At 38.2% G+C, this 27,753-nt stretch overlaps 1 protein-coding gene across 8 annotated transcripts in view; it reads right to left on the minus strand.

Moving 5' to 3' along the window:
- The window catches only part of ank1a (ankyrin 1, erythrocytic a), a 239,352-nt gene that overhangs the window by 130,355 nt on the left and 81,244 nt on the right, over window positions 1–27,753 (minus strand). For 6 of the 8 annotated variants that reach the window (XM_062051320.1, XM_062051329.1, XM_062051319.1 and 3 more), the window contains exon 2: window positions 27,617–27,709. The exons of the other annotated variants lie outside the window; for them this stretch is intronic. In XM_062051320.1, the coding sequence (XP_061907304.1) occupies window positions 27,617–27,709 (93 nt within the window). The remainder of the gene's footprint in view (window positions 1–27,616; window positions 27,710–27,753) is intronic. 8 annotated transcript variants of the gene reach the window in all.

A 27,753-nucleotide genomic window follows, 5' to 3' on the forward strand; every position in this document is an offset into this window, starting at 1 on the left:
AATAGTTTGTCTGCGTTAGAGCTTATAATAACAATATCACTAATACTTAGGTAATATTAGTCACTAAATGTAAATGGAGTATTGTTAGCGCTTTTTGGATGTTTTTTTTAATTGGGTTTTATGTGTGGAATAGAGGACCTCCCATTATGAGCATACTTTTATTTACGTTTATTTACGAGTTAATAAACGTGAAAAAAAGTGCAGCTCCCCTTTAAGTCACAAATGCATTGCAAAAGACAACAGAAGGGTAGCTTGTTTTTTTTTGACCACCCTAATCCATCCACCCATTCATAATAACATTTGATATTTACGTATTTTGCTCATTTCAAGCATACGCGGCACATTAATTAAAAAAAAAAAAAAACGATGTTTGCTTGCTTTTAACAACATCACTGATTATTACTCACGGCAGACTTTATAAGAGCCCAACAAACATAATACAACACCACTTACTGTACAATGTCTGCTGTCATTAGAATGTCAACTTCTGGGATATTAATACATTCCCATTTAGATGAAGAATGACTCATAATCCTCACGATGAAAAGGGGGGTGGAATCACACGTCGCTTCGTGTCGTTATCGCCATTCCAGGGTCTAAATTGGCTGTCAAAATGTACCGACTTGTCGGAATACATCTTCGTCCTTCTATCTTCCAGGTGAGAAGCATTATTTATGATCTCGAATAAAGCTTGACGAGCAAGGAAATGAGGAAGCAGCTGATCAATCAATGATGTCAACATTGGCACATAAGCTTGTGATTACAGCGCCGCTATAGTTTGTCTGCGTAAGAGCTTATAATAACAATATCACTAATACTTAGGTAATATTAGTCACTAAATATAAATGGAGTATTGTTAGTGCTTTTTCAATGTTTTTGTATTGGGTTTTATGTGTGGAATAGAGGACCTCCCATTATGAGCATACTTTTATTTACGTTTATTTACGAGTTAGAATTCATTAAAAAAAGGACATCCGTCGTTATGTCTTTCATCATGATTGTGAACGATAGGCAAAATCCCCCCCAAAAAGTGCAGCTCCCCTTTAAGTTACAAATGCACTGCAAAAGACAACAAAAGGGTAGTTTGTTGTGTGGAATGTTTTTCAAGTGCCATGGAGACACCAGAAACATCCTGTCATCACTAACACAGCTGATGCAGACACACATCTACCATGGAGACACCCTGGAGACCCCCCCCCCCTCCCCCATGGAGGCCTCCCACCACAGTCCACCAAGCTGAATGATAACATGTTAACAGCAAATGCACTCTCATTGAGGTGAGACATTTTTGTGTATCTGCTTGCGTCAAGGAGTGAGTGTGCATTATGATAAGGACGCATCAACCCCGCCCGAGCCCAGCTGTATCAGAAATAAACATGCGATGCATGTCAGTATTAAAATAACATACAACGCCCATTAAATGCTTCGGAACCCGCAGTCCTTCGCTGCGTTTGCCGGGACATAATTTAGATGAATGTGTTGCCCGCTGATTATTCCCAGGGAAAGGACATGCTTCAGGCTCTGGGTCTGAGCAGGGATGAGTGAGCCAATTAATCATTCTGTTTGTCGGAAGAAAACAATAACCTGCTTTCCGGCTCCGCCATTAACATGAGCGGTGTTGCACAGTGGTCTACGGTTGTCTAATACCGGCCAAATAGAATGCAAAACTACAAGGTAAAATCATTTACAACAATGATCCACTGTTGTGAACCCCCCACCAGCCCAAACGGCCACTTTCTTTCTGCTCAGCTGGTGCTGCAGCAGACATAATGACATCACCCTCTCAGTGGTGGACTGCAGTGTTTGGAAGCTCAGTGTCTGCGATGACCATGGAGACATGACTGAGATGATTTATATTAACCAGTCCAGTTGTGTTTTATAAGCCTGATTAGTTGTAAATACGTTGCCATGATCAGCAGACAAAATCACCTCAAACAGTGGTAATGAGAAACTGCCATACCACACTTTTTTAATTATATGCCTAAACATTTAACGCTAGACTCTGGAAGATGAGGTCTTTAAGGCCATAGTCAGGAAAGTGTTTTCTGAGCAGGGGACAATTGCTGCACACCAAAGCAATCAACCCCAGCGAGTCTATTTAAATGCAATGAGCTGTTCTAAAACCTATGGCTGTTATATGACTTGCTAGATTCATCTTGGAGATTGTTGGTTTAGGCCACGTCTCCTTCCTAACGGTTTGCACATGCTGGCTTCTGTCGGGGGAAATGAAGCCGGGAATTAAACCAGGACTTTGTTACAAATGCAACCAAAAGCCAAGTCCTGTAGCTCTTCCACAGACTGTCAAGTGGGAAAAGAATACTGCCAAATAGCGCCACAACTAGTAATTCAAGTAGAATTTGAATGCTGATGTTAAGCATTTATTAGGATAAAATAATGAAGATTTATATTTTTATTATATACTATGTTATATATATTTTTATAAAATATTTTTTAATTCAAATTTTCCCCCTAAAACACGCATTGAGGTTACTCAATGCAAGGATTACTCGATTAATCGAACAAACTAATCAATAGATTATCAAAACAATCGTTAGCTGCCAAACAAACAGGATTTGATGCTGTTTAGCGAAAAATAACCAACCTTTTTTAAAACAGATAAAACAGCAGGAATTTATCGGCGAATGCGGTGGTTTTCAAACTTTTTTCACCAAGTACCACTTCAGAAAACACTTACAAGTACCATCATAATGTCCAACATTAAAATACAGTAGCGTAGTAGGTCTAAGTATTCATTAAAAACAAGGGAAATGTTCTATTTAACAGGTATATTTAATATTTTATGCCACGGTAACATTACACACAGTTTGAACAGTAACACTGCGTTTTCTGATTCTTTGGCGTACCACTAGATGGAGAATCACTGGCCTAATGTATAAATCAGACATATTTAAAGGGGTTATATTATTTTCTACATCTAAAACACTCCTTGTGGTCTACATAGCGTGCTATGTTGGTTCTTTGGTTCAAATTTTGCATAGATGATGTTTTACCGATTATCTTCAAGTCGCTTTCCGACTGTCCTATTGGAATATGCCGTTTTGTTGGCAGTTTTAATTGGGAGCCGTAGCCCTTCTACAGGCCAATTTGATTTCAAATGTTCAGGACTTATGGGGATCCTAAAAACACAAAAGCAGGTACCAGCAGGTACGAAAAGTCGTTTTTTGCATAATAGGACCCCTTAAGTTTAAAGTACAAATGTATAAATGCCACCACCTCTCTATAATGTCCCCAATTTTGCCTGATAAATGACGTCCAAATGTACTCCTAGGAGTGTGATCACAGGCATTCTATACTATTTACAGGAACACTGAGCAGCGGAATTGGACATTCCTGCAGAGTATACTTAAACAGCTGTTTCATCATCCTTTTCTGCTGACTTGCAATTGCTCAACAAATTGATTTTCTTTCTTAGGCCTTTTCCCCTTTAGCCACCATCTCTGCAGTTGTCTCCCACAGGGTGAGGAGGCAGCGGGCTGGTGCCGGATACAGAAATGGAGTAAGTGTTGACTCAGTCAGATGGAGACCTGTGGGACCTTTTCGGCATTGGGCACATTTACGGAAATTGAAAGAAGCCGTTACGATGCTAAACTCAACATGCTGTCTGTATGTAAAACCTGTTCTTCATAGACGTCAAAGCATCTTTTTCAGCCCTACTTTTTACTTTCGCACACTGCAACTCTCCCTTTAAGCCTTTCTCATTGGTCAGCTCGTTATATTAGGCCGTGCTGCAGCCGCTGTGCTCATGTATGAGATTGTTATAGGTTTTGACATCGATTGGGGTGATGACAAAAAAGGGTTAAAGCCAAAGTGTTCAAAGGAGATATGGTGAACACCTTGTGCACAGTAGTTACTATTAAGTGCATACTAAGTCCTTATCTAGAAAGACCAGATGACACGATCCCTTAGATAAGACTGAGGACTCAATCTTTGAGCTTCATTGTGTACACAAACAAAATAGTTGAGTAATGCACAACTTTATTACAAGATAAATCATGGGTGAAAAATTGCTTTATTAATACTGTACTGAAATAAAGTTAGGATTTAGCATGATGAATATGCTTTATTTTAGGATACCACTGAAATGTGTTTTTAGTCTGTAATTTTTTTCTTCTTTTTTAAAATAGTTTTCACAAAAAAAACTGTTATTATTACAATTATCATATATATATTTTTTTTTAGTCCATGTCAAAAAACATTCCTCTTTGGTAGTCTACCCATTTTTACCTGCTATAAGTGCTTTCAAAATCTTCTGAACAAAATGATATTGAATACAATGAACTGAAGAGACATAGCAAAAAAAATTCCAAATGAAATTGACCACAATTCATAGTTCGACCCAGAAAGAATAAATGAAGGAGTTGAAGACTTACCTCTGTGCTTTTAGTACTTTGAACTTCATTGTGTACATAAACAAAATCGTTGAGTAATGCACACACCAGCTAAGTAAATTACTTTAAAGCTCTTTATTGCAAGATAAATCATGGGTGAAAAATTGCTTTTGATTAATACTGTACTGAAAAGTGTTTTTAGTCCGTCATTTTTTTCTTTAAAAAAAAAAATATATATATTACAGTTAGGATTTAGCATGATAAATATGCTCTATTTCAGGATACTACTGAAAAGTGTTTTTAGTCCGTCATTTTTTTCTTAAAAAAAAAAAAAAGCTAAAAAAAATACTATTATTATTACAATTATTATCATATTTTTTTCTTTTTTAGTCCATGTAAAAAAACAACAACATTCCTCTTTGGTAGTCTACCTATTTTTACCTGGTATATGTGCTTTCAAAATATTCTGAACAAAATGATATTAAATACATCTGGATTATAACGCACTCATTCAAAGTGTGCTGGTGTGTGCTTGTGTGTGCATTACTCAACGATTTTGTTTATGTACACAATGAAGCTCAAAGCTTGAGTCCTCAGTATTATCTAATGGATCATGTCATCTGGTCATTCTAGATAAGGACTTAGTATGCACTTCATTGTAACTACTGTGCATTCCCCGTCTTTAAATGAAGGAGTTGAAGACTTACCCCTGTACTTTTAGTACTTTGAGCTTCATTGTGTACATAAACAAAATCGTTTAGTAATGCACACACCAGCTAAGTAAATTACTTTAAAGCTCTTTATTGCTAGATAAATCATGGGTGAAAAATTGCTTTTGATAAATACTGTACTGAAAAGTGTTTTTAGTCCGTCATTTTTTTCTCTAAAAAAAAAAAAAAAAATTCTAAAAAAAATACTATTATTATTACAATTATTATCATATTTTTTTCTTTTTTTAGTCCATGTAAAAAAAAACCATTCCTCTTTGGTAGTCTACCTATTTTTACCTGGTATATGGGCTTTCAAAATCTTCTGAACAAAATTATATTGAATACATCTGGATTATAACGCACGCACGATTTTGTTTATGTACACAATGAAGTTCAAAGCTTGAGTCCTCAGTATTATCTAATGGATCGTGTCATCTGGTCATTCTAGATAAGGACTTAGTATGCACTTAATTGTAACTACTGTGCATTCCCCATCTTTAAATGAAGGAGTTGAAGACTTACCCCTGTACTTTTAAAGACTTGCATGTAAACAAGGCTCAGTGTGTAGTAGCTCTGTTGGATCTCTGGATTAAAACACACGCATTCAAAGTCTTCACTAATGTTACTCTAAATGGAATTCATTCATCAACCAACTGAGGAGTTTTGACCTCCAGTTTACTTACCACAGCTAATCCTTTTTGACATCATACAATTGGAACACCAAACTTTGGGAGTGAAGTGAAGTCAAAAACAAGATTAAGAGAAAAAACAGACACACTTGCACTAATCTTCGATGCACACATACACCAAATTTGCATAGATAATCCAGAGCAATCTTGCTCCTTCCTATATTGCAAAGGTATTTAATTCCAGGTGAGCATAGATAAAATATGGCCACTATCTTTTGTATAAATTTTCCACCAAAAAAAAAACCCACAAAAAAGTGGAAGTTTAAACTCTGGCAGATACATTGTTTGCATCCTTGCATAGTTTGTTTTCCTTATGTAGGTTTAGAATGAGGATGACGCCAGTAGTAGGACAGCCTCAAAAAGGTCAATATTTGAACGCATGAAAGGTAATTTTAAAAGATGAAATCAAATATCAGGATTTCGGTAGCCATCGAAAAACACGACAAATATCTAAGACTCAGCCAAAGGTAGAAGGACCTAAGAAAAGTGAAAAAAAGTAAAAGAGCAGTACTCACTCCGCAAGTGACGATCTTCACTGGCATGCCTGATGGCCCTGCGCTGTCTTTCTTACGTTCTCCCAAATTGGAAGATGACTTCCCAGCTGCGCCCCTGCGAGTGCCAACCGTGCAGGGCGCGTCGACCCCCCGTCCGACGTAAACACGGGCGCACACACACACACCCGCACAGATGCACACACTTGAGCGAGCAGGACCCGGCCGTGGTGGGTGGAGAGACAAGGAGTAGGGTGGGGGGTGAAGGGGCCCAGGGGTTTATCTCTGCAGGAATGTCGCCTGTATCTAAAGACGCACATTTCACTAGCAGCCAAAAAACCAGTGGGCACCCGGCACTCACATCAATTCTGCAAACTACATCCTTGATTCCAAATACTTCGGTCCATTTTTTTTTAGCCCGCGCCTTTGAGTTTTGCCGACCCTCTCCTGCATCCTCTACCTACTGGACTCTCCACCTCACATACCCCTCTACCATTCCGACTTAGTTGCACTGTCACCTCCACTTATCCCTCCCTTCTCTTGTCCTGTCTTCCCCACATGTCACGCCCATCTCTGCGTCGCCTGTATGTTTTGTGACAGCCTCACAATAATTTTTCACGGACCAGGCTACCCCAAAATAGAAAATGTGCAAAATAGTTTTTTTTTGTTTTTTTTTAGTCACAGATCTGTTTCAGTCTGTGAGGTGACTTACAGTGACAAAGCGCTTGGCGGGGGGGCCGCTACCACCTCCCCATGACAATGGGCCAGACACTCCGGTTGGGGGGGGCATGAAGGGGCCAGCCTCTCAAAAGACCCTACCTCCTTTAATAAAGCGTCCGTCATTCCTCTGTTGAAAAGGCCCTCTTTTCTCTACCTCTCCCCTCCTCGCTCCCTCTCCTGGCTAAATGCTGGGAAAAGCACATCGCTGCCAAAACCATGCAGGGAGATAAATGCTCTAGGAGGGGGGTTACGGGGGGCAATGTAGAACGAAGACTACGTACAAATGGACCGTGACTTGGGCAAAAATATCACATGGGACACATCTCCTGTCCTCACTGTGTAAATGCAACCACATCTCCACTACAGAGGAAGAACATTGCTAAATATTTTACAAATTGGGGTGAGTTCCAGTAATACGGCCTGGAACTCTCAGAGATAAGCCTCCCCTGTCTCGGTCAGCAGTAGTTCAATATAGCTGAGGAGCAAAAAATTAATAAACGTGACCGAATGAAGGGATATCGAAGGCACTGCCCTTCGTTGGACGTTAGAAATGTGTTTTGATATGTTCTCATTAAACCTGTGGCTATCATGCTCCATTATGTCTTAGGGAAGTTGTAATAAACCGTGGCACACTTCTGTTCGGTGGCACGGTTGATTTAGATCCATGACAGACGCGCCCTTTGCACCCACTTTCGGGTCTGCCTTGTTGACAGAATAAAGGACTTCAGCCTCCCACGTGTGCTGCCTGTAGTAGCTTTATGGCCTGTGTCCTGGGGTCCGAGACCAGCTGAGGGAGGAATCAACATAAATACTGACCCTTTGTCAGCTATCTTTCCTCAGCCTGTCGCCCGCCTTTATCCTGTTAGACCCCAACTCTCACTGGCACCAGCACACACTGCACGTCAGCCAACACCCGCATGGCGGACGTACACAGTGTGTGTACGGTCATAGGCAACCGAGGAGTGACGTTATCTGAAAATGCCCTGCGAGACTGATGACAGAAATGGTGAACGGGCCAATGAACTGAGCAGCCTTGGGATGACTTAATACATTGCAAGAAAGTTCATGGAAAACCTTCATATGTTAAGGCACATACAGTTGTGGTCAGAAGTCTGATGTATATGAAACCGTTCTTTTTCCAGGGTGGAACGTACAGGACGTCTTCAATGGTTTTTAAAACAGTAATCAGGTGCACCAGTTTGAATTTATTATAGACAGCGTGAAAAAAGCCATGAAAATGTTATTACATCCTACAAGGATCCAGCAAATTTCTAGAAAATTTCTGACCTTGAACTTCGGTCTGTGTACAATCATCTCCCAAATGTTCAGTTATCTTGGTTGTTTTAATGGCGTTCTCAATAGCCGGTTTGGATGGCAGAGTGTGGTGTTTCTCAAACCGCCATGAAGTGTATCCCAACGATGGCAAACCTTTCTCAACATGTTTTGAATATGGCCATAACGCAGATTGGATTCGTGTTTCACCACGTAGTTATCATGTTTACATCGAGAAGGTCCGGCAGGAAAATGTGACTGGCAGATTATTGCGGTGTCAGGACAGTGTTATGACGGATAGAAATAACAATAATGGATTTGTGGTGTTTGCCTCCACTGCTTCTCTTGCAGTGCCTCTTTGGCCTCTTTCTCTCTCACACCTGCGGGTTGTTAGCAATTAGGCCTTTTTAAGCCGTGCTGACCGCTACAGCCAATGCCAGTTATTGACGATGGTTCACTCTGCACCAAGAACGTTTCCACTCGCTTGGCTACATTGTGATCATCTCTCCCGTTGGCTCACACTTACCTCTTTTGGCTTCATCCTGGTGGAGTTGTGTAGTTTATTCTCCACTCCGTTTGAGTACGCCTTTTGTTTATTCCAACTCTGTTTTAGTGTGCTTTTTGTTTGGTTTTTTTCGCTCCTCGTGAGTGCACTTTTTGTTATAAATATTTTTGTTTTTTCTAAGTGTCCATCTCTTTTTTGGGTCCGATTCCGGTTTAAGCCGTTCTAACATGATTATATGTATATAGCCCTTTTTACTAGTGACTCAAAGCACAACACAACACAAACAGAACACGATAAAAAATAAATAAATAAAATAAAATAAATAGAACATAAAAACAGGTTCACAGCAGGTGTATTGTGGGGCGCCATTGCAGGATGGATATCACTCAGTGTTAAAAGCCATGGAATAAAAGTATGTTTTTAAGAGAGATTTAAAAACAGGAAGAGAGGAGGCTTGTCTAACACTCAGAGGTAGGTCGTTCCAGAGCTTGGGAGCAGCCGCGGCGAAAGCTCTGTCACCTCTAAGCTTCAGCCTTGTGTCAGGGACCGTTAGTAGCAGCTGATCGGCTGATCTTAGGGATCGGGTGGGGCAGTAAGGCTGAAGGAGGTAGAAGAGATATGTTGGCGTGAGGTTGTTTAGACATTTAAAAAACAAATAAAAGGAGTTTAAAGTTGATTCGGTAACGCACAGGGAGCCAGTGAAGGGACGCTAATATAGGGGTGATGTGCTCACGTCTGCGGGTCTGTGTTAGCAGACGAGCAGCAGAGTTCTGCACGAGCTGCAGCCGGGCGAGGGAGGCCTGGCTAATGCCTACATACAGGGCATTGCAGTAGTCAAGATGAGTCGAGATAAAGGCTTCCAATTTGCGGCAACCACCACCAAACATTCCTTCACATTTATACACCAGTGGAGGCAAGGTGGGTGAAGTGTTTATGCCCAAGGACACGACAGTGATTAGGATGGCAGAAGGTGGATTTGTACCAGGAACCCGCAAGTTTCTGGACGGCTGCTCTACCATCTGAGCCACGGCGCCCGGAAGCTGTTGTTCTTCACACGGTGAAAGGCGTTTTGAATAAGCCTCACTTCAAAACGTCACAAATAATTGAACATGGTAATTTTGTTGGCAGATCACCGTGGTTCTTTGGGTTCATAGTGGATGAGTGACGGATGACCAGGTTTTGTGTTCGGTGTTCACACGGTCTTTGGCGTAGCCCGACAAATTGCAGGCAATGTGTGAATGCCAATTTAAATAAATGTCATGTTCGTTCCAAAATGTGCTGCAAATGGCAAGGCAAAGGCAACCGTCATATGTCACACGTTCCTCTGGGGGATTTCAAAGATTTTTGCTGTGATTGCTGCCTTCAGTTCACCGATCGTTTGAGGATTGTTTTAGAACACATTGGTGAACTGAAGGCAGCAATCAAGTTTCCCTTCATAGCCCATTTGGACCATTTTTTGGAAAGAGTGAATTGTATGCAAAGCGACTACATTACCTGAAACATTGGGTATTAATCATACACAGACTGAAGTTTTAAGTCAGCAAATTCCTTAAAATGTGTTGGACCTTTGTAAGATTTACTACCATTTTTATGGGTTCTGTTTTTTTGGGTCACCCTGTATTTTTCCAAATCTACACAGGGTAAGAAGTATACATACAGGTTCAAATATATCCAGTGATTTGGGGCCTATAAATCACACCTAAATATAAATCGCACCTACATCAGGTTTGGACAAATTTTTATATAGTTTACAAATATTCAATATGGTTGAGGTCAGCGCTTTGGTAACATAATTCCAGGTTATGTCAGCCTACTCTATGAATTCCAATACCAGTTTGATGTGTGTTTGGGATCATTATCCTGTTGGAGCACCCAAATGTGTCCACATTTCTGCCATCTTACTTTATTTGAGGTTAATTTGGAGGTAGTCCACGTTCTTTATAATTCCATCCACCCAGAGCGAAACAGCCACAGGGCACGACACTATCTTGTGTGACAGTTACTCCAGTGTTAGGTTTGAAAGTCTCACTTTAACTGCTACATACATACTTCTTTGTGACCTATAAGCTCTAATTAATTGTCATGGTGGACTTGGCGGTTCCTGGGTTGTTCCTGAAAATGTGCTAACCAATGTCATTTAATCTTCTTCCAGACTTTGGCAGTCGTACTATATCCAAAATAGGCATGACTACAAAGACTTTCCCTACTTGTGTAAATCTACGATTACTTTTTTTTAGCTCTTCACTGAGACTAAGGGTCCAAAACACAAAGCTCCTGCTGAGCCAGCCAGCAGGGACAGGTCACCAGCGACTATGGACTTAATTGAAGACCAACATATGTCAGTGCTGTTTTTTCCCTTTTTTTGTCTTGGGTTGTTTTGCTGAGGATTTTTTTTATTTTATTTGTAAAGACGACATGGAGTTATTTGAAGTTTTTCAGTTCCTTGGACTTTCGGACTGTTCTAAGACTAGTTTTTAGGGTCTAATCAGTACTGTCCGACAAATGCTTTTATGCTAAAATAAACTAAAAGATTCTGTCAATTATGATCACCAACAAGAAGGGTATATATGTATGTATATATGTATATTGTTAGGACTTTATCGATACCGATTTTAACATTGATATTCCTTATCGTTATTGGTACTCTTACCAGTACAATATGTAATTGGCATAAATTAACATGTGAAAACATTTACTTTTTAATCAACATTTTATTAGCATACTGTAAGAGGTTGTACACCATCAACATCTTGTAACATTTCACAGCCGGTAAGTCTTTTATCAAAACCTGCTTTTTAAGTCTTAAACAAGTTAACTATGTTTGTAGTGCAAGGTGCAATGGTAAATGGTAAAAGGGTTATACTATTTCCACATTCACACACTGATGGCCACCACCCATCAGGAGCAAGTGTCTCGCTTAAGGACACAACGGATGTGACTAGTATAAAAAGTTAAAGTAAAGTTAAAGTACCACTGATAGTCACACACACACTAGGTGTGGTGAAAATACCCTCTGAATTTGACCCATACCCTTGTTCCACCCCCTGGGAGGTGAGGGGAGCAGTGAGCAGCAGCGGTGGCCACGCTCGGGAATCCTTTTTTGGTGATTTAACCCCCAATTCCAACCCTTGATGGTGAGTTCCAAGCAGGGAGGTAATGGGTCCTATTTTTATAGTCTTTGGTATGACCACAAGGCCACTGAGCAGGCTTGGTATGTATGGCAGAAGCTAGGGATCGAACCAGGCAAGGCCATGCAGAGTACAGTTTTCTAACATGATATAGCACATAAAATATATACTATAATTCCATAATATCTATTACCATGTTAGGTGGGTGTGCTTTTAAGCAAGGTGTGTTTTGATCCCACGCAAACGGTGCGATGGAGTGATGTCAGTTGGGGACTAAAGACCCGCAGAGGATGCTATCTTGCTTCAGAGCAACTTTGGTAAATTATCATATTACTTCAATGTTTTACTTTTTGATGGATTAATTGGCCTCTGGATTACTGGTTTGCCAAGAGAACGGTTGCTTGAGTGCAGTAGCGGCAGTCATAAGTAAAGCGCATTCACTTTAAACTGACACTAACTCTTATTAGAACGCAAGACTTTCGAGGAAGAAATACTGTTGTGTTACAAACGTTTGTGTGGTGTTGCTTCCTTATTTGGGATTATTCCAAGATAATTATCAGATTTTTTCAGAGTCAAAAAGTTTGGGGACCCCTGACCTAATGTAATATTCAAATAAATCCACAATTAATCCAAAACTTGTGCACTAAATTCATGTATTTAGAAAACATGGAAAATGTATGTTTTATCATGATTCAGTTCTGAAAAAATAACGATCAAATAAGTAATTGAATTTACACTCAAGACCATGATAAGTGTATGTAAACTTCTGACCACAAATACAAATACTCCAATAAATGTGAAACGCCAGCCTGACCTGTGGGAGATTAAATTCAGGAGTTAGAAATATTTATCCACGTATGAATGAAGTCAATAAAAAAAGGGAAAGGAGTGTGTCATCGCTGGTCCAGACCTCCATTCATCTTCCTAAGAGGACAGGTAGAGAGGAGAAAACAAGCCTGCAGAGTGAAGGTGTGTGAGGGAATAGGACGAGCGAAAGGGCATCGCTGTGAAGAGAATGAGTCTTCACAACTCTCTGTGTTGTCAAGCACTAGCAGAAAGCGTACACTCCATTTCGTACAAAGACCGGAGTCATGGGTCAGAGCTGGGACTGAGTCAGCGTCAGGCACAATCTGCTCAGAAAGACCGGGATTGAAATCAGTTTGGTTAATGAACAGGCGTCAGAACACTTGTGGAGACAATGCATCACAGGACCAGCAATACTTGTTGGTTCACCACTCGGGATGTAACGCCATCAAAATCTCACGATACAATATTATTCTGCCTGTCAGTCACAATGGGAGACACAAGAACACACGTCTTTTTTTGTGTGTGTGTAGGGGCGTGGAGGGGTTTAAAGATGATTTCTTTTTAAATGCTTGCAGGATGTGACTAATGGGAGTCACTGTTGTAGCCTTCAATTCCCTCTAAAACCACTTTAAAATCCTCCATCAATGTTTTATATACACACTGCAAGTATATATGAAATGTAGTAACATACACCTTCATAACAATATGTACAATATTTACCATATTTTGGTCATTATAAGCAATACCGGAACTTCTTTCCTCTGTGGATTTAATTCCGTTTCCATAGCAGCACACTTCCTACTTCCGGCAACAAATGTGTGTTCCTACTTCCAGCAACAAAGGCGAGTGTGTTGTAATCGTGGCCGACTTGGTAACTAACGACTATCTTTTGGACAAATGAGGATGCACAACCTTATCTTTTGGAAGCTGAATATACAGAGGATGAGCTGCTGCTTATAGAAGCGAACACAAACAGAGGGTGAAACGGAGCAGACGGAAGCGGAAAGAGTGAGGTCAGCGAGATTTTGTCACGCTGCAAATGTGGAACTTTGAGCCAACCTAGGCTGAAAAAAATGGGTTGCTTACCCAAATCAACTGGAAACTTGACCAAACGGACAATAAGCAAAATTCCCCTTTAAGGCCACGGTACGATATTATTGTAATATACAGTATGTCCCCCCACCCCCTAAAAATAAATAAATAAAAAATGTGTAAAACGAAGTGTCAGGAATGTTTAGGATAAAAACATTTACTGTAATTGAAAACAAACATAATACTTAAAATTAGAGATGTCCGATAATGGCTTTTTTTTTTACCGATATCCGATATTCTGATATTGTCCAACTCTTAATTACCGATACCGATATCAACCGATACAGATATATACAGTCGTGGAATTAACACATTATTGTGCCTAATTTTGTTGTGATGCCCCGCTGGATGCATTAAACAATGTAACAAGGTTTTCCAAAATAAATCAACTCAAGTTATGGAAAAAAATGGCAACATGGCACTGCCATATTTATTATTGAAGTCACAAAGTGCATTATTTTTTTTTAACATGCCTCAAAACAGCAGCTTGGAATTTGGGACATGCATGAGGAGGTTGAGGTGGGCGGGGTAGGGGAGGGGGCGGGGTTGAGGTGGGGGGGATAGGGGGTAGCGGGGGTGTATATTGTAGCGTCCCGGAAGAGTTAGTGCTGCAAGGGGTTCTGGGTATTTGTTCTGTTGTGTTTGTTTTGTGTTACGGTGCGGATGTTCCCCCAAAATGTGTTTGCCATTCTTGTTTTGTGTGGGTTCACAGTGTGGTGCATTTTTTTAACAGTGTTACAGTTGTTTATACCCCCACCCTCAATGTGACCTGCATGGCTGTTGATGATCAAGTATGCTTTGCATTCACATGTGTGTGTGAAAAGCCGTAAATATTATGTGACTGGGCCGGCACGCAAAGGCAGTGCCTTTAAGGGTTTATTGGCGCTCTGTACTTCTCCCTACGTCCGTGTACACAGCGGCCTTTTAAAAAGTCATACATTTTAAAATCCTTGTTTGTGAATGACTGAGCATTTCATGGAATCTACTTTTATACCCAATCATGGCACCCACCTGTTCCCAATTTGCCTGTTCACCTGTGGGATGTTCCAAATAAGTGTTTGATGAGCATTCCTCAACTTTATCAGTATTTATTGCCACCTTTCCCAACTTCTTTGTCACGTGTTGCTGGCATCAAATTCTAAAGTTAATGATTATTTGCAATTTTTTTTTTTTTTTTATCAGTTTGAACATCAAATAAGTTGTCTTTGTAGCATATTCAACTGAATATGGGTTGAAAATGATTTGCAAATCATTGTATTCCGTTTATATTTACATCTAACACAATTCCCCAACTCATATGGAAACGGGGTTTATATTACAACAATTTTTATATGCAAGGAACTGTGCGGGAACATTCACAGTGTCTCTCAACTTTTACTTTCGCAGTCCTCCACAGTGGACATTTTTTATATTCGTTTGAAAAATCCAGTTTCTCAGAAGATAATTATTCACATTTTAACTTTTAATAATGTAAATACCTCACAAGTTGAAGTTTAGCTTTGCTGGCTTCATATTTTCCGGTTGATGGTAGCGTATCGTATGTGCACATTGACTGAATCTGTTTTGGCTTGGAACACGAATGTGGCGCGCTTTATTACCTCCACCTTAGAGGTTATGTTTTCGCCAGGGTTTGTCTGTTTGTTAGCGAACATTACCTAAAAAGTTATTTTGAAAAAAAACAAAACAATTACTTTTATCGACTACAAAGTGGAACACACTTCACTTCCTGCTTCCTCTCTCTTCCCTGAGCGGTGCTCCATGCCTCCACATTACCATCCTGCACTGCACAGAGGATTCTGGGAGATGTAGTTTATTTCAAAAGTGCCAGAAAAAAACTACACTCACCAAGTTTTCGTTTGAAACCGTCATGCATCACGGCTTTATCGGGAAGATTTTGAAACCGTAATACCGCGGTATCTACAGTACCGTTACAGCCCTATTCACCACTGATACAGGAGGAATATTTTATTGATCTACTGAAAAAATTCACCATATGCAGATGTGTCAAAGACAAATTCCATTTGACTTTATACCGCGAGTCCAACTTTAATTAATGTCAACAGTTAGTCTTCTTAAGTATATTACTGTGGACTCTCTCTTAAGTTCAGTGCTTTTTTGTCCTGGTAGGTGTTATTTGAGACAATATAGCATATTTACATTATTGAGGCTAGATTCACGAGAACTGTAGTTTTTACCTACACTATATTTCCAAAAGTATTTGGCCACCTGCCTTGACTCACATATGAACCTGAAGTGCCATCCCATTCCTAACCCATAGGGTTCAATATGATGTTGGTCCTCCTTTTGCAGCTATTACAGTTTCAACTCTTCTGGGAAGGCTGTCCGCAAGGTTGCGGAGTGTGTTTATAGGAATTTTCGACCATTCTTCCAAAAGTGCATTGGTGAGGTCACACACTGAGAAGGCCTGGCTCTCAGTCTCCGTTCTAATTTATCCCATATGTGTTCTATCGGGTTCAGGTCAGGACTCTGTGCAGGCCAGTCAAGTTCATCCACACCAGACTCTGTCATCCATGTCTTTATGGACCTTGCATTGTGCATTGGTGCACAGTCATGTTGGAAGACCATCCGCTGACCCCTCTCTGTCAGTTTACGTGGCCTACCACTTTGTGGCTGAGTTGCTGTTGTTCCCAAACTCTTCCATTTTCTCATGATAAATCCGACAGTTGACTGTGGAATATTTAGGAGCAAGGAAATTTCACGGCTGGATTTGTTGCACAGGTGGCATCCTGAGAGTGTCCCATTATTTCAAAAATGTTTGTAGAAACAGTCTTCATGCCTAAGTGATTGACTTTATACACCTGTGGCTGGGCCAAGTGATTAAGACACCTGATTCTGATCATTTGGATGGGTGGCCAGATACTTTTGGCAATATAGTGTATGTAGCTCACTGTATTGGTCAGAAGTGTGCAGCCTATATTGATTACACAAGAGCAGAGTTGCATAAAAACACCAGCTATTTATCATGCGAGAAGTAGTTCAGTTGTGAGTACATTTTGTCACAGCCCTGATGACAGCGTGAAGGGATCATCATCTGCACAAAGCACTGAGTCAGCGTCTCATACCTCCCGTCCCAGACAACAGAGCCATTCAGACATCAATGCACAGACAGCTCTTAATGAATAGTTAAACAAATGAATATTTGATGTATCTGACTTTCTGTTTTCCATTTAAACCAATAATAGAGTAGAACATATTTTAAATCGAGCAGTCAGTCAAAGACTTAAGACCTGATCTACTAAAGGTTGACGTGGACTAGAACGTGTGCAAACTTGATAGCGCACGCAAAGGTTTGCGTTTCTTGAATGAGCAATAAAGCGAGTGCAATCCATTTTACGCGTCTGTCTTCATGTACGCTGCAAATTATTTGCCACTTACCAAGTTTTTACATTTTATTTCAAGAAATGTCCCTAATTTGAAGAGCTATTTACTTATGTTTAGTCGATGACTATCTTAAATCTGGCATATTTTTTATATTGTAGTTAAAAAAATAACTATAAAGTTACATTATATATATATATATATATATATATATATATATATATATATATATATATATATATATATATATATATATATATATATATATATATATATATATATATATATATATATATATATATATATATATATATATACCAGTGTTGTCCCGATACCAATATTATTCAAATATACCAAAATGTATTTCGATACTTTTCGGTACTTTTCTAGATAAAAGGGACCACAAAATTAGCTTTATTGGCTTTATTTTAACAAAAAATCTTACGGTACATTAAAAATATGTTTCTTATTGCAATTTTGTCTTTAAATAAAATAGTGAACATACAAGACAACTTGTCTTTTAGTAGTAAGCAGACAAAGGCTCCTAATTTAGCTGCTGACATATGCATGCATATTTTGTCATTTTCCATTCTATTATTTTGTCAGAATTATTAAGGACAAGTGGTAGAAAAATAATTGTTAATCTACTTGTTCATTTACTGTTAATATATTTTGTCATTTTCCATTCTATTATTTTGTCAGAATTATTAAGGACAAGTGGTAGAAAAATAATTGTTAATCTACTTGTTCATTTACTGTTAATATCTGCTTACTTTCTCTATTAACATGTTCTATCTACACTTCTGTTAAAATGTAATAATCACTTATTCTTCTGTTGTTTGATACTTACCACAAATTTGGGTATCAATCCAATACCAAGTCATTACAGGATCATATATTGGTCATATTCAAAGTCCTCATGTGTCCAGGGACATATTTCCTGAGTTTATAAACACGATATACATTTAAAAAAAACGAAAGAAGATGTTTTGATGCCAAAAAATATCGGCGGAATCATAGTAGTATTGACTAGATACGCTACTGTACTTGGTATCATTACAGTGGATGTCAGGTGTAAATCCACCAATGGCATTTGTTTACATTGTGACGCCGGTGAGCTACGGTGTGTAGTGAAGCATGTTTAGCTATTCCTCGTCCTGCAGGGATAATACTTGTAAGAAACTTACTTTATTTGTCGCCATGGAGGCGAGGATTGGTGATAATAAAAAATTTTGTGGTCCCCTTTATTTAGAAAAATATTGAGAAGTACCGAAAAGTATCAAAATATTGGTATCGGGAAAACACTAGTACCAACTTGTCTGAACATGTCCTCAGACATCTTCTGCCCAGGTGAGATGCAAGACGTATGATCTACAATAGACTTCTAGGGAGCAAGGAAGCGAGGAAACACCTTGCCAGTTGATCATGTTGAAATTGTACACAGGCGTGTGATCACAGCGCCGCTATAACTAGTTAGTCTGCGTTAGCGCTTATAATAACAACATCACTAATACTTGGTTAATATTCAAGTCACGAAATGTAAATGGAGTATTGTTGGCGTTTTTTGAATGGTTATTTATTGGGTTTCACAGACAAAATAGAATGGCTCCACTGTAAGCTGACTTTTATTTAGTTAGAATCATACTTGCCAACCCTCCCGAATTTTCCGGGAGACTCCCGAATTTCAGTGCCTGTCCCGAAAACCTCCCGGGACACCCATTCTCCCGAATTTCTCCCGATTTCCAGCCGGACTTAAGGCACGCCCCCTCCAGGTCCGTGCGGACCTGAGTGAGGACAGCCTGTCGTCACGTCCGCTTGGCCAACCAAAAAGTAACCACAGAACACTATACCGGTTCTGTGGTTACTTTTTGGTTGGCCAACGGTTTACGTTGTATTGCGCACCCTGACGGTAAGTGTGGGAGTCGGTTCTGAAGTATGAAGTAAAGAGACGTAACTTCGTCACCTCGCCTGGTTATTGACTCCAACCCAGAATATTACACTGCCCATACCTATGCTCCTTCAAAGACTGTGCTACTGGCTGCAAAGCATTGCACTTTCAAATACAACAATGAGTAGAGAGGACTGTTATGTGTGTTGTATATGTGTAAATAAATGAACACTGAAATTCAAGTATTTATTTTATTTATATGTATATATATATATATATATATATAATAAAATACATACATATATATATGTATATATATATATATAATAAAATACATACATATATATATATATATATAATAAAATACATACATATATATATATATATATATATATATATATATATATATATATATATATATATATACACATATATACATATATACATATATATATATATATATATATACACATATATACATATATATATATATATATAGCTGGAATTCACTGAAAGTCAAGTATTTATTTTATTTATATATGTATATATATATAATAAATACTTAAATTTCAGTGAATTCTAGCTATAAATATACTCTTCCCCCCTTAACCCCGCCCCCCGCACCCGCCCGCCTCAACACCCCCCACCCCCCACCCCCCAAATCTCCCGAATTTGGAGGTCTCAAGGTTGGCAAGTATGGTTATAATGCATAAAAAAATTTAAAATCCATCCGTCGTCATGTCTTTCTTTATGATTCAAATTCCAAAAAAAGTGAAGTTCCCCTTTAATAACTAAACTGACTCAATATGCCAACTTAAATCAGGGGTCCCCAAACTACGGCCCGCCAGCGTCCAAAATCCGGCCCGTGAAAAAGTTCCAAAAAAAAAAAAAAAAAAAAAAATGATATTCATTATAATTATTATTATTATTTTTTGTAATCTGTCCTTTCTAATCAATTTTCTACCGCTTGTTACTCTCGGTGTCTCCTAGCTGCTCAGGCTAATCATATTGTCTAAAAATAACTTTTCCCATTGATAACGTGACATCATGGCGCTTGGAATATATATATATATATATATATATATATATATATATATATATATATATATATATATATATATATATATATATATATATATATATATATATATATATATATATATATATATACATATATGTATACAGCACGGCCCACGGCCAGATTTTTTTAACCCAATGCGGCCCCCCGAGTCAAAAAGTTAGGGGACCAATCACTTAAATGCTGCCTCACGCAAAAGTACATATTCTAAAAATCACACTCGCAATGAAACTTGAAACCACACATACTTACACATCACCACGCAGACCTCCAGTAAAGTGCATGCACGCACACACACACACGCACACACAGTCATACATACACAACCGCATACATACATAACGCACACACACACACCACTTCAGCATAATGCAGCAATCATCCTAATGCATACAAGGCGTATATTTCAGGCAGAGTAAAGTTGCTTTTCATCATAACTGGGATTGGTTAGCGTTGTTGCTGTAAGCAAGGAAATTCTGGGTTTGAATCTGTGTGGTTTTGTCTCAGGTTACCTCGGGTTTGTCACACAATAACGTGCATGTTAAGTTAATTGGAGATGTTTAATCAGCCATAGAGATAAGAACAGATATAATTAGTATTAAAATTAAAAGGAAGCACAATTAGCGATGCTTCTAAGCCATATCTTGCATTCAGACCTTGCGGGGCTTTTGTGCACACAAATGAGATTGTTGGTGGTAATGCTGAAAAACAAATCATCTACTTTTAGTGTTGCAAACTAAAACTTCCGACGTTGAATGCCTGAGGTTGTAAAATTTATAACTTTCAAAGCATATTGCACACGTCCTCAGTTCATTGAGAATCGAAAGATTAACTGTGGGTGTCTTTTTGTGACACCTATGTCAAATTATTACTTACAATCAATCGTTCCTCGCTACAACACATTTCAAATGTTGTGGCTTCACTACATTGCAGATTTTTTTAAATCCTTTTTTTTTTTTCAAAGCATATGCTAGAGGTTTTTGGCCTAAATTAAGTGTTAAATATATATTTTTAAATGTATGTATTATATGTATTACAGTGCAGTATTCCTCTTGTTTTCTATTGGTATTAAATTGAAGCGATTGATAAATATTATTTTTGTATTAATTATATTGGTATAATTTATAATACCAAGCCGGACTTCCATTTCCGGGTTAAGGGTGAACATTATTAAACAACACAGCAGCTACTCTATCTTCCCAACCTCAGCTCAACCAACTTTTTGATGGACTTCATCTTGAACTCCTGCCTCATCAATAACATGTGTCTACATTGGTGAATATGGAGGTTCATTTGTGTCTCCATTACGAAAGCTTTTTTTTTGACACTGAATTTATGTAACTGAATTTTGATCAACAGCTTTTGTAATCGAGTCAGGGGTACTTGATATAATATCACTTTTCTGCAGAATTTGCCTCCGTCTGACATTGGCTTTCAGGTTTTCTACTCTGTAAACAAGCCCCGCCCCACTCTGTTGGTGCCCAATCTGCATGAAGCACAACTTCGTATGTCAATCAAAAGTGCAGTTTCTAACCATTGGAATAATTTCTTCAGTTTGGAAATATCAAGCCGGCCGCATTGAAATGTTAATTATGCTGTATTATGCCAAGGTAGCCCAATTAACTGCCGTCTTTACGCTGTTTTGTAAGACCCGTGTCACGTGACTTCAAACTTGACACCCCATTGGCTGGTTCTGAGACAGGATCGATTGCTTCAGGCTTAATTTACCGGAAGTGAGTTTCGATTTTTCGACACTGAATTTTTCAGCACTGAATTTTTATACATTGGCTTTTTTTTAAACAGATTTTTAAAACACTGATTTTTTTAAATACACACAAATTCAAACGCAAACAATTCAGTTACATAAATTCAGTGTAAAAAAAAAAAAGCTTTCGTAATAAAGACACAAATTAACCTTTTGACGGCAGCGATGTTGGACTAAGCAGCAACAATTAGCATCAGACGTTTGGCACGGCACTTCAGGCTAACCGAGACTGCTGTCCGCTATCAAGAGCTGCATGGAGATACACTATTTTGATGCGCTTCATCGTCGACATCAATAACACAGCTTTGGCTTGAGCGACGCGTATTATACCTTTCAGCCTAGTTCTAACTTGGAGGAATTACCCAGCATTTGAAAAAGTATTTCCACGTTGTGGCCATGTTGTAGTGGCCGGGTGACGTCCGTAGCAATGTCACTTGGAGTATCCTATGGGCTACTCGTGAGTACTGTAATCTACAGTAGAACACACTCAAGGCTACTATATTAGGTGAAACGACTGTATAGATAAATATATGGGTCTCATTTCATGTTTAGAGGGCTCTAATTTTGTGAAAAAACCTATTTAGAAGGTTTTATGCTCTAACTATGAAAATATTTGATTTATAATATAATAATCCTACTTTGCGCAAATTGGTCTATCGCGAAAAACGTGCGATGACTGTAACGTTTTCTACAGTTTAAGGTTGTATGGTGGCAACATGCATATTTCCATTGTTTCTATTTCTATCCTTTGATGTGAGTAAATGTTACATTTACCGGTGTCCTGGAACAAGATGTGTTGAACCTTAGAGGTTCCTATGGAAGCCCGTTTTCACCACTAAAAGGAAAAAAATACTCAATGGCAAATTAAATGAGATAAAAATTCATAATTATAAGATGAAAAGGCAAAATTATGAGATAAGAATAATGACTTTATCGCATAATTGTCTTTTTATCTCATAATTATGACATGTCATCTCATAATTTAGACTTTATCTCATAATTTCAACTTTTTTGTCTCATAATTTTGACTTTTTCTCTCAGAAATAGGACATTTAATCTCAAAGTTATGACAATTTCTCCCATAAATTTGTCTTTCATATTACATAATTTCGACTCTCTTATCTCATAATTCAGAATTTTTGTCTCTCATAATTATGCCTTTTTTGCTAATAATTATGACATTTTATTTCATAATAATGACTTTTTATCTCATAATTTTGACTTTTTCTCTCATAATTATCACTTTTAAAAATCTCATCATTATGAATATTTTAATCTCAGAATTTTGACTTTATCTCATGATTTGTTATCTCAACATTTCGATTTTTTTAATCTCATAATTATTACTTTCTTTCATAATTTCGATTTTTTTCTCTCATAAAAAGGACTTTTTATCTCATAATTATGACAATTTCTCCCATAAATTTGACTTTCATACTCATAATTTCGACATTCTTATCTCTTGATTCCGAATTTTTTCATCTCACAATTTTGACTTTTTTTGCTCATAATTATGACATTTTATTTCTTAATAATGACTTTTTAATCTCATAATTTTGACCTTTTCTGTCATAATTATGACTTTTTTTAAATCTCATAATTATGAATATTTTAATCTTAGAATTACAACTTTATCTCAACATTTCGATTTTTTATCTCATATTTATAACTTTTTTTTATAATTTCGATTTTTTCTTTTATAAATAGGATTTTTAATCTCATAATTATGAAAATTTGTCCCATAAATTTGACTTTCATATTTCATAATTTCGACCTTCTTATCTCATAATTCTGATTTTTTTCATTTAATAATTTTGACTTTTTTTGCTCATAATTATGACATTATATTTCATAATGATGACTTTTTAATCTCATAATTTTGACCTTTTCTCTCTCATAATTATGACTTTTTAAAATCTCATAATTCTGAATATTTTAATCTCAGAATTTCGACTTTATCTCAGAATTTGTTATCTCAACATTTCTATTTTTTTAATCTCATAATTATGCCTTTTCATTTCATAATCATTTTTTTCCCCTCAGAATTTCGATTTTTCTCTAGTAAATTGAACTTTTCATTTCATAATTATGACTTTTATCCCATAATTGTGACTTTCATAATTCTGACTTTCTCATCTGATAATTTCAATTTCTTTATCTCATAATTATGACTTTTTATTCCATAATTTCAATATTTTTTCTCAAAATTTCGAAATTTTTCTCATAAATAGAACTTTTTATTTCATAATCATGACTTTTATCCCATAATTGTGACTTTCATAATTCATAATTTTGACTCTCATCTCATAATTTCAATTTAATCATCTCATCATTCTGACTTTTTTATTTCATAATTTAGATTTTTTATTCTCATAATTATGATGTACCATTTTTTTGTAGTGGAAACGGGTTTCCATAGGTTCCACTGTTACAAATGACAATTAATTTCTTCACTATCGCGAGACAAAGAATAAATATGTTTTGACATCTGACATAAACATTATGTACATTTTTAGGATGTTCCTGATCTAATTTTTGACAAGGCATAGGAACTTCACCGGGGACCTGTTTTTCTTGCTCCATACATCTGGCGAAAGGTGGACAGGGCACGCACTTTAAGAGTTTCTGACCACCTTCCCCATGCTCTGCGCATTCACCTTAAACACATGCACATGCATGCATTCATGCACGTTTGTTGTCAATCAGTTTCTCTTCTTAGAATGGCTCCACTGAATGTTCTCACCATCAAACATATCTCATATAGCACTGTAGCAAAAATCAAATTAATCTAATCGATCAGCAAGTTCAGAAAACCTCTGCTCCTCTGTTTTCTCGCTAAAGTTGGTATCTATCCGGAGGCTCAACAGAATGGAGAAATAACCCCCCACAGCTTTTAATCTTAATTATTTGAAAGCTGGTATTAATAACCCTGGGATAGAAATGAGTGTAACAATATTTGAATAGGCCGTGGCCTTTCACATGTAAATGACCCTGTACACCCCTCGCCGAAACAAATTACAGCCAACTGCTGGTGGCTGGCCCTGAATGGGCCTCCTAATGTAGTCTGCATCTACAGTGGGCCAGGGAGCAGCTGGAAAAGAGAAACTGAGACGGGAGAGAATTTATATGACAGTGCAGAGTGTGACAGTTTGCTTTTCTTCATACTGAGTCTGCCATGCGGCCACAGTGTGACGAATGGGGCTTGGCTCTCGGAGCATCTGTCTCTGAGGACTAAATGAGGGCTAGTTAGAGTTGTGGGATTATAAGGGGACCTTCTCCAAGCCTAATGAGTGGTAATGGTAGCAGGGGCCAGGACCTTTACACAGACCACTGACAATACACAACTCTGTCTTACAGGAGGGGGCTCGACAGGTTGATGAAGAGGGTTAATAGAATTTGAATGACCTGCATGTGTTTTAGACCCCTACCAAAATCAGAACAATGAAGAGTTTCCCAATCACCTAAAACAACTACCATATTTTCCAGACTATAAGCCACACCGGTACTTCAACCGCAACCACTACATTTTAGAAGAAAAACATGTTTTCATATATTAACCGCATCGGACTATAAGCCGCAGATATATACTGGTACGTTGTGAAATGAGATATTTACATAAAAAGGTTTTGTAAATGTTTATTTACATACCTTAATTGTTTCCAAAACAAAATGCCTGATCAAACAAAATAGAAATGTCATTGATGTCTTTATTCTTCCTTTATGAAATACATAAGATTTTCTCCTTTTTTAATAATGGTCCAGATGTTTATCAAGATTTCTCTTCCTTCTAAATTGACACTTTGAGTTTGAAACGTTTCTTTAAGTGGATGATTTCAGTACATTGATTGATTTTTTTTGCTAAATCCTAATCTATAATTTAGCTGTTAGCGGAAAAAAAAATCCATAGATTAGCTGTAGGGAAGCTTGAGTAGCGGCTTATCGTGCAGAAAATGCGGCAGTTCTTCATTGTACTTTTTAAATGCCCATACCAACTTCCTGGTTAAGCGTTGACCTATTTAAAGTTAAGTTAAAGTACCAATGATTGTCACACACACACTAGGTGTGGTAAAATGATCCTCTGCATTTGACCCATCACCCTTGTTCACCCCCTGGGAGGTGAGGGGAGCAGTGAGCAGCAGCGGTAAACGCGCCCAGGAATCATTTTGGTGATTTAACCCCCAATTCCAACCCTTGATGCTGACTGTCAAGCAGGGAGGTAATTTTTACAGTCGTTGGTATGACTCGGCCGGGGTTTGAACTCACGACCTACCGATCTCAGGGCGGACACTCTAACCACAAGGCCACTGATTTGCAGCAGTCCTGTTCATGGCTGATTATTCACGGCTTTACTGACTTTTACGGTTGTTTTTTTTCCTCTTCAAAAAGCTGTAAACAAATTGGTATGCATTTGCTACGACACATACAGTCCCATACAGGTGCTAAATGCTAACAAGATGCACATAGTCCCTCCTGGAATGCACGTAACACTCCCAACATACCAGGCAATTCAAAAGGAGGGAAGAAAAATGCAATTGTCCAAAGCACACATAACCATAAGCACCAAAGAAAAAGATAACACTCCATATTGTTTTTTGCGAAGCCAGTTTGTTTCCACTTTTTACATTGTTGTTGTTTGTTAATGCCGTGATTCTTCGAACATTTGGGCTTTAGGAAACCTCATGGCGCTCCATAGCCTTTGGGAGCAATATGGAGATAGGAAAAGTAGGATTAAAAATTTGGGATAGCAAAGAAGGGAGCGAGGATTTGAGGGGAAAGAATCGTCTGGAACAAGTTTCCCAGCGGTCTTATTGCACTTAGATGAACTCTCTTCCAGAGATCATCTATTAGATAGTAGCAATGAAACCCTTGGCGATCAAGTCCCAGACTGTTTTACATAGATAAAGACGGACAAAAGACAGGCACAGCACGTCACACAGGAACTACACAACAGCAGCAATACACAAACACTGATACATCAAAGGCGCAAGGCATGCACGACCGCGACGATGCAGCACAAAGAGTGCATCCACCATCACAGACACAACACAGATGGGCCAATACACTGAAGATGCCGCATGCACGGACTGAGAGTAAGCATGCATCACAGTGATAAGGCTGAACATCCCTCACGCACTCTTTCACACACCGCCGCACGTTCACACTTGAATGGGATTTGAATCCTAAACACAATCACAGTGGTACGGATGAAACAAGCATATTGACCAAATCAGAAGAACCCACAGGAAAAATACCGTGAATTGTTATCATTAGCATGGACCTCTGTTGCGTGGACTGTGTGAAAAGAACAACGGTCATATTTACAATGTGTCAGTCAGATTTTGCCCGTGGACTCTTGCCATGTAATATGCTGATTATTGAGAACATCAGTTTCCGCGAAGACACTGAGAAGGATGTCAAAACAGATAACACACTCGTATCTTAAACAAACGCCTAAACAAAATAAAAACAAAAAAAACCAGCAGGTTAGTACAATCTGTCAAGCAGGGGAGGGAAACATATAAAAAAGCTCCAGCGTGATCCACGACACCTGTACGACTGATTTAGCTCACAGCACAACAGCACCACTTCAAAGAACCAGCACTACAATACCATAAGCAAAACAAGGAAAAAAGTGAGAAAATAAAAGCAGAGTGACACAAACTGTACATAACAAGATGACCATCGATATGTATATACATATATATATATATATACACGCACACACACATAGTGATTATATATATATAAAAAAAAAGCCAGATATACGTGTTGCAGATATTTACTTCATCATCATAGAGCCATACTCCTTGGCCATCCGGCATCTCAGAGCTCACACTACTGTCCTGATCGATTAGCCAGCGATGCACGGCGTGGGCCTAAAAGAACATACGACATAAAGACAGAGCCCAGTTAATAGCAA

Source organism: Entelurus aequoreus, linkage group LG06 (assembly GCF_033978785.1).
Source record: "Entelurus aequoreus isolate RoL-2023_Sb linkage group LG06, RoL_Eaeq_v1.1, whole genome shotgun sequence".
NCBI lineage: Eukaryota > Metazoa > Chordata > Actinopteri > Syngnathiformes > Syngnathidae > Entelurus > Entelurus aequoreus.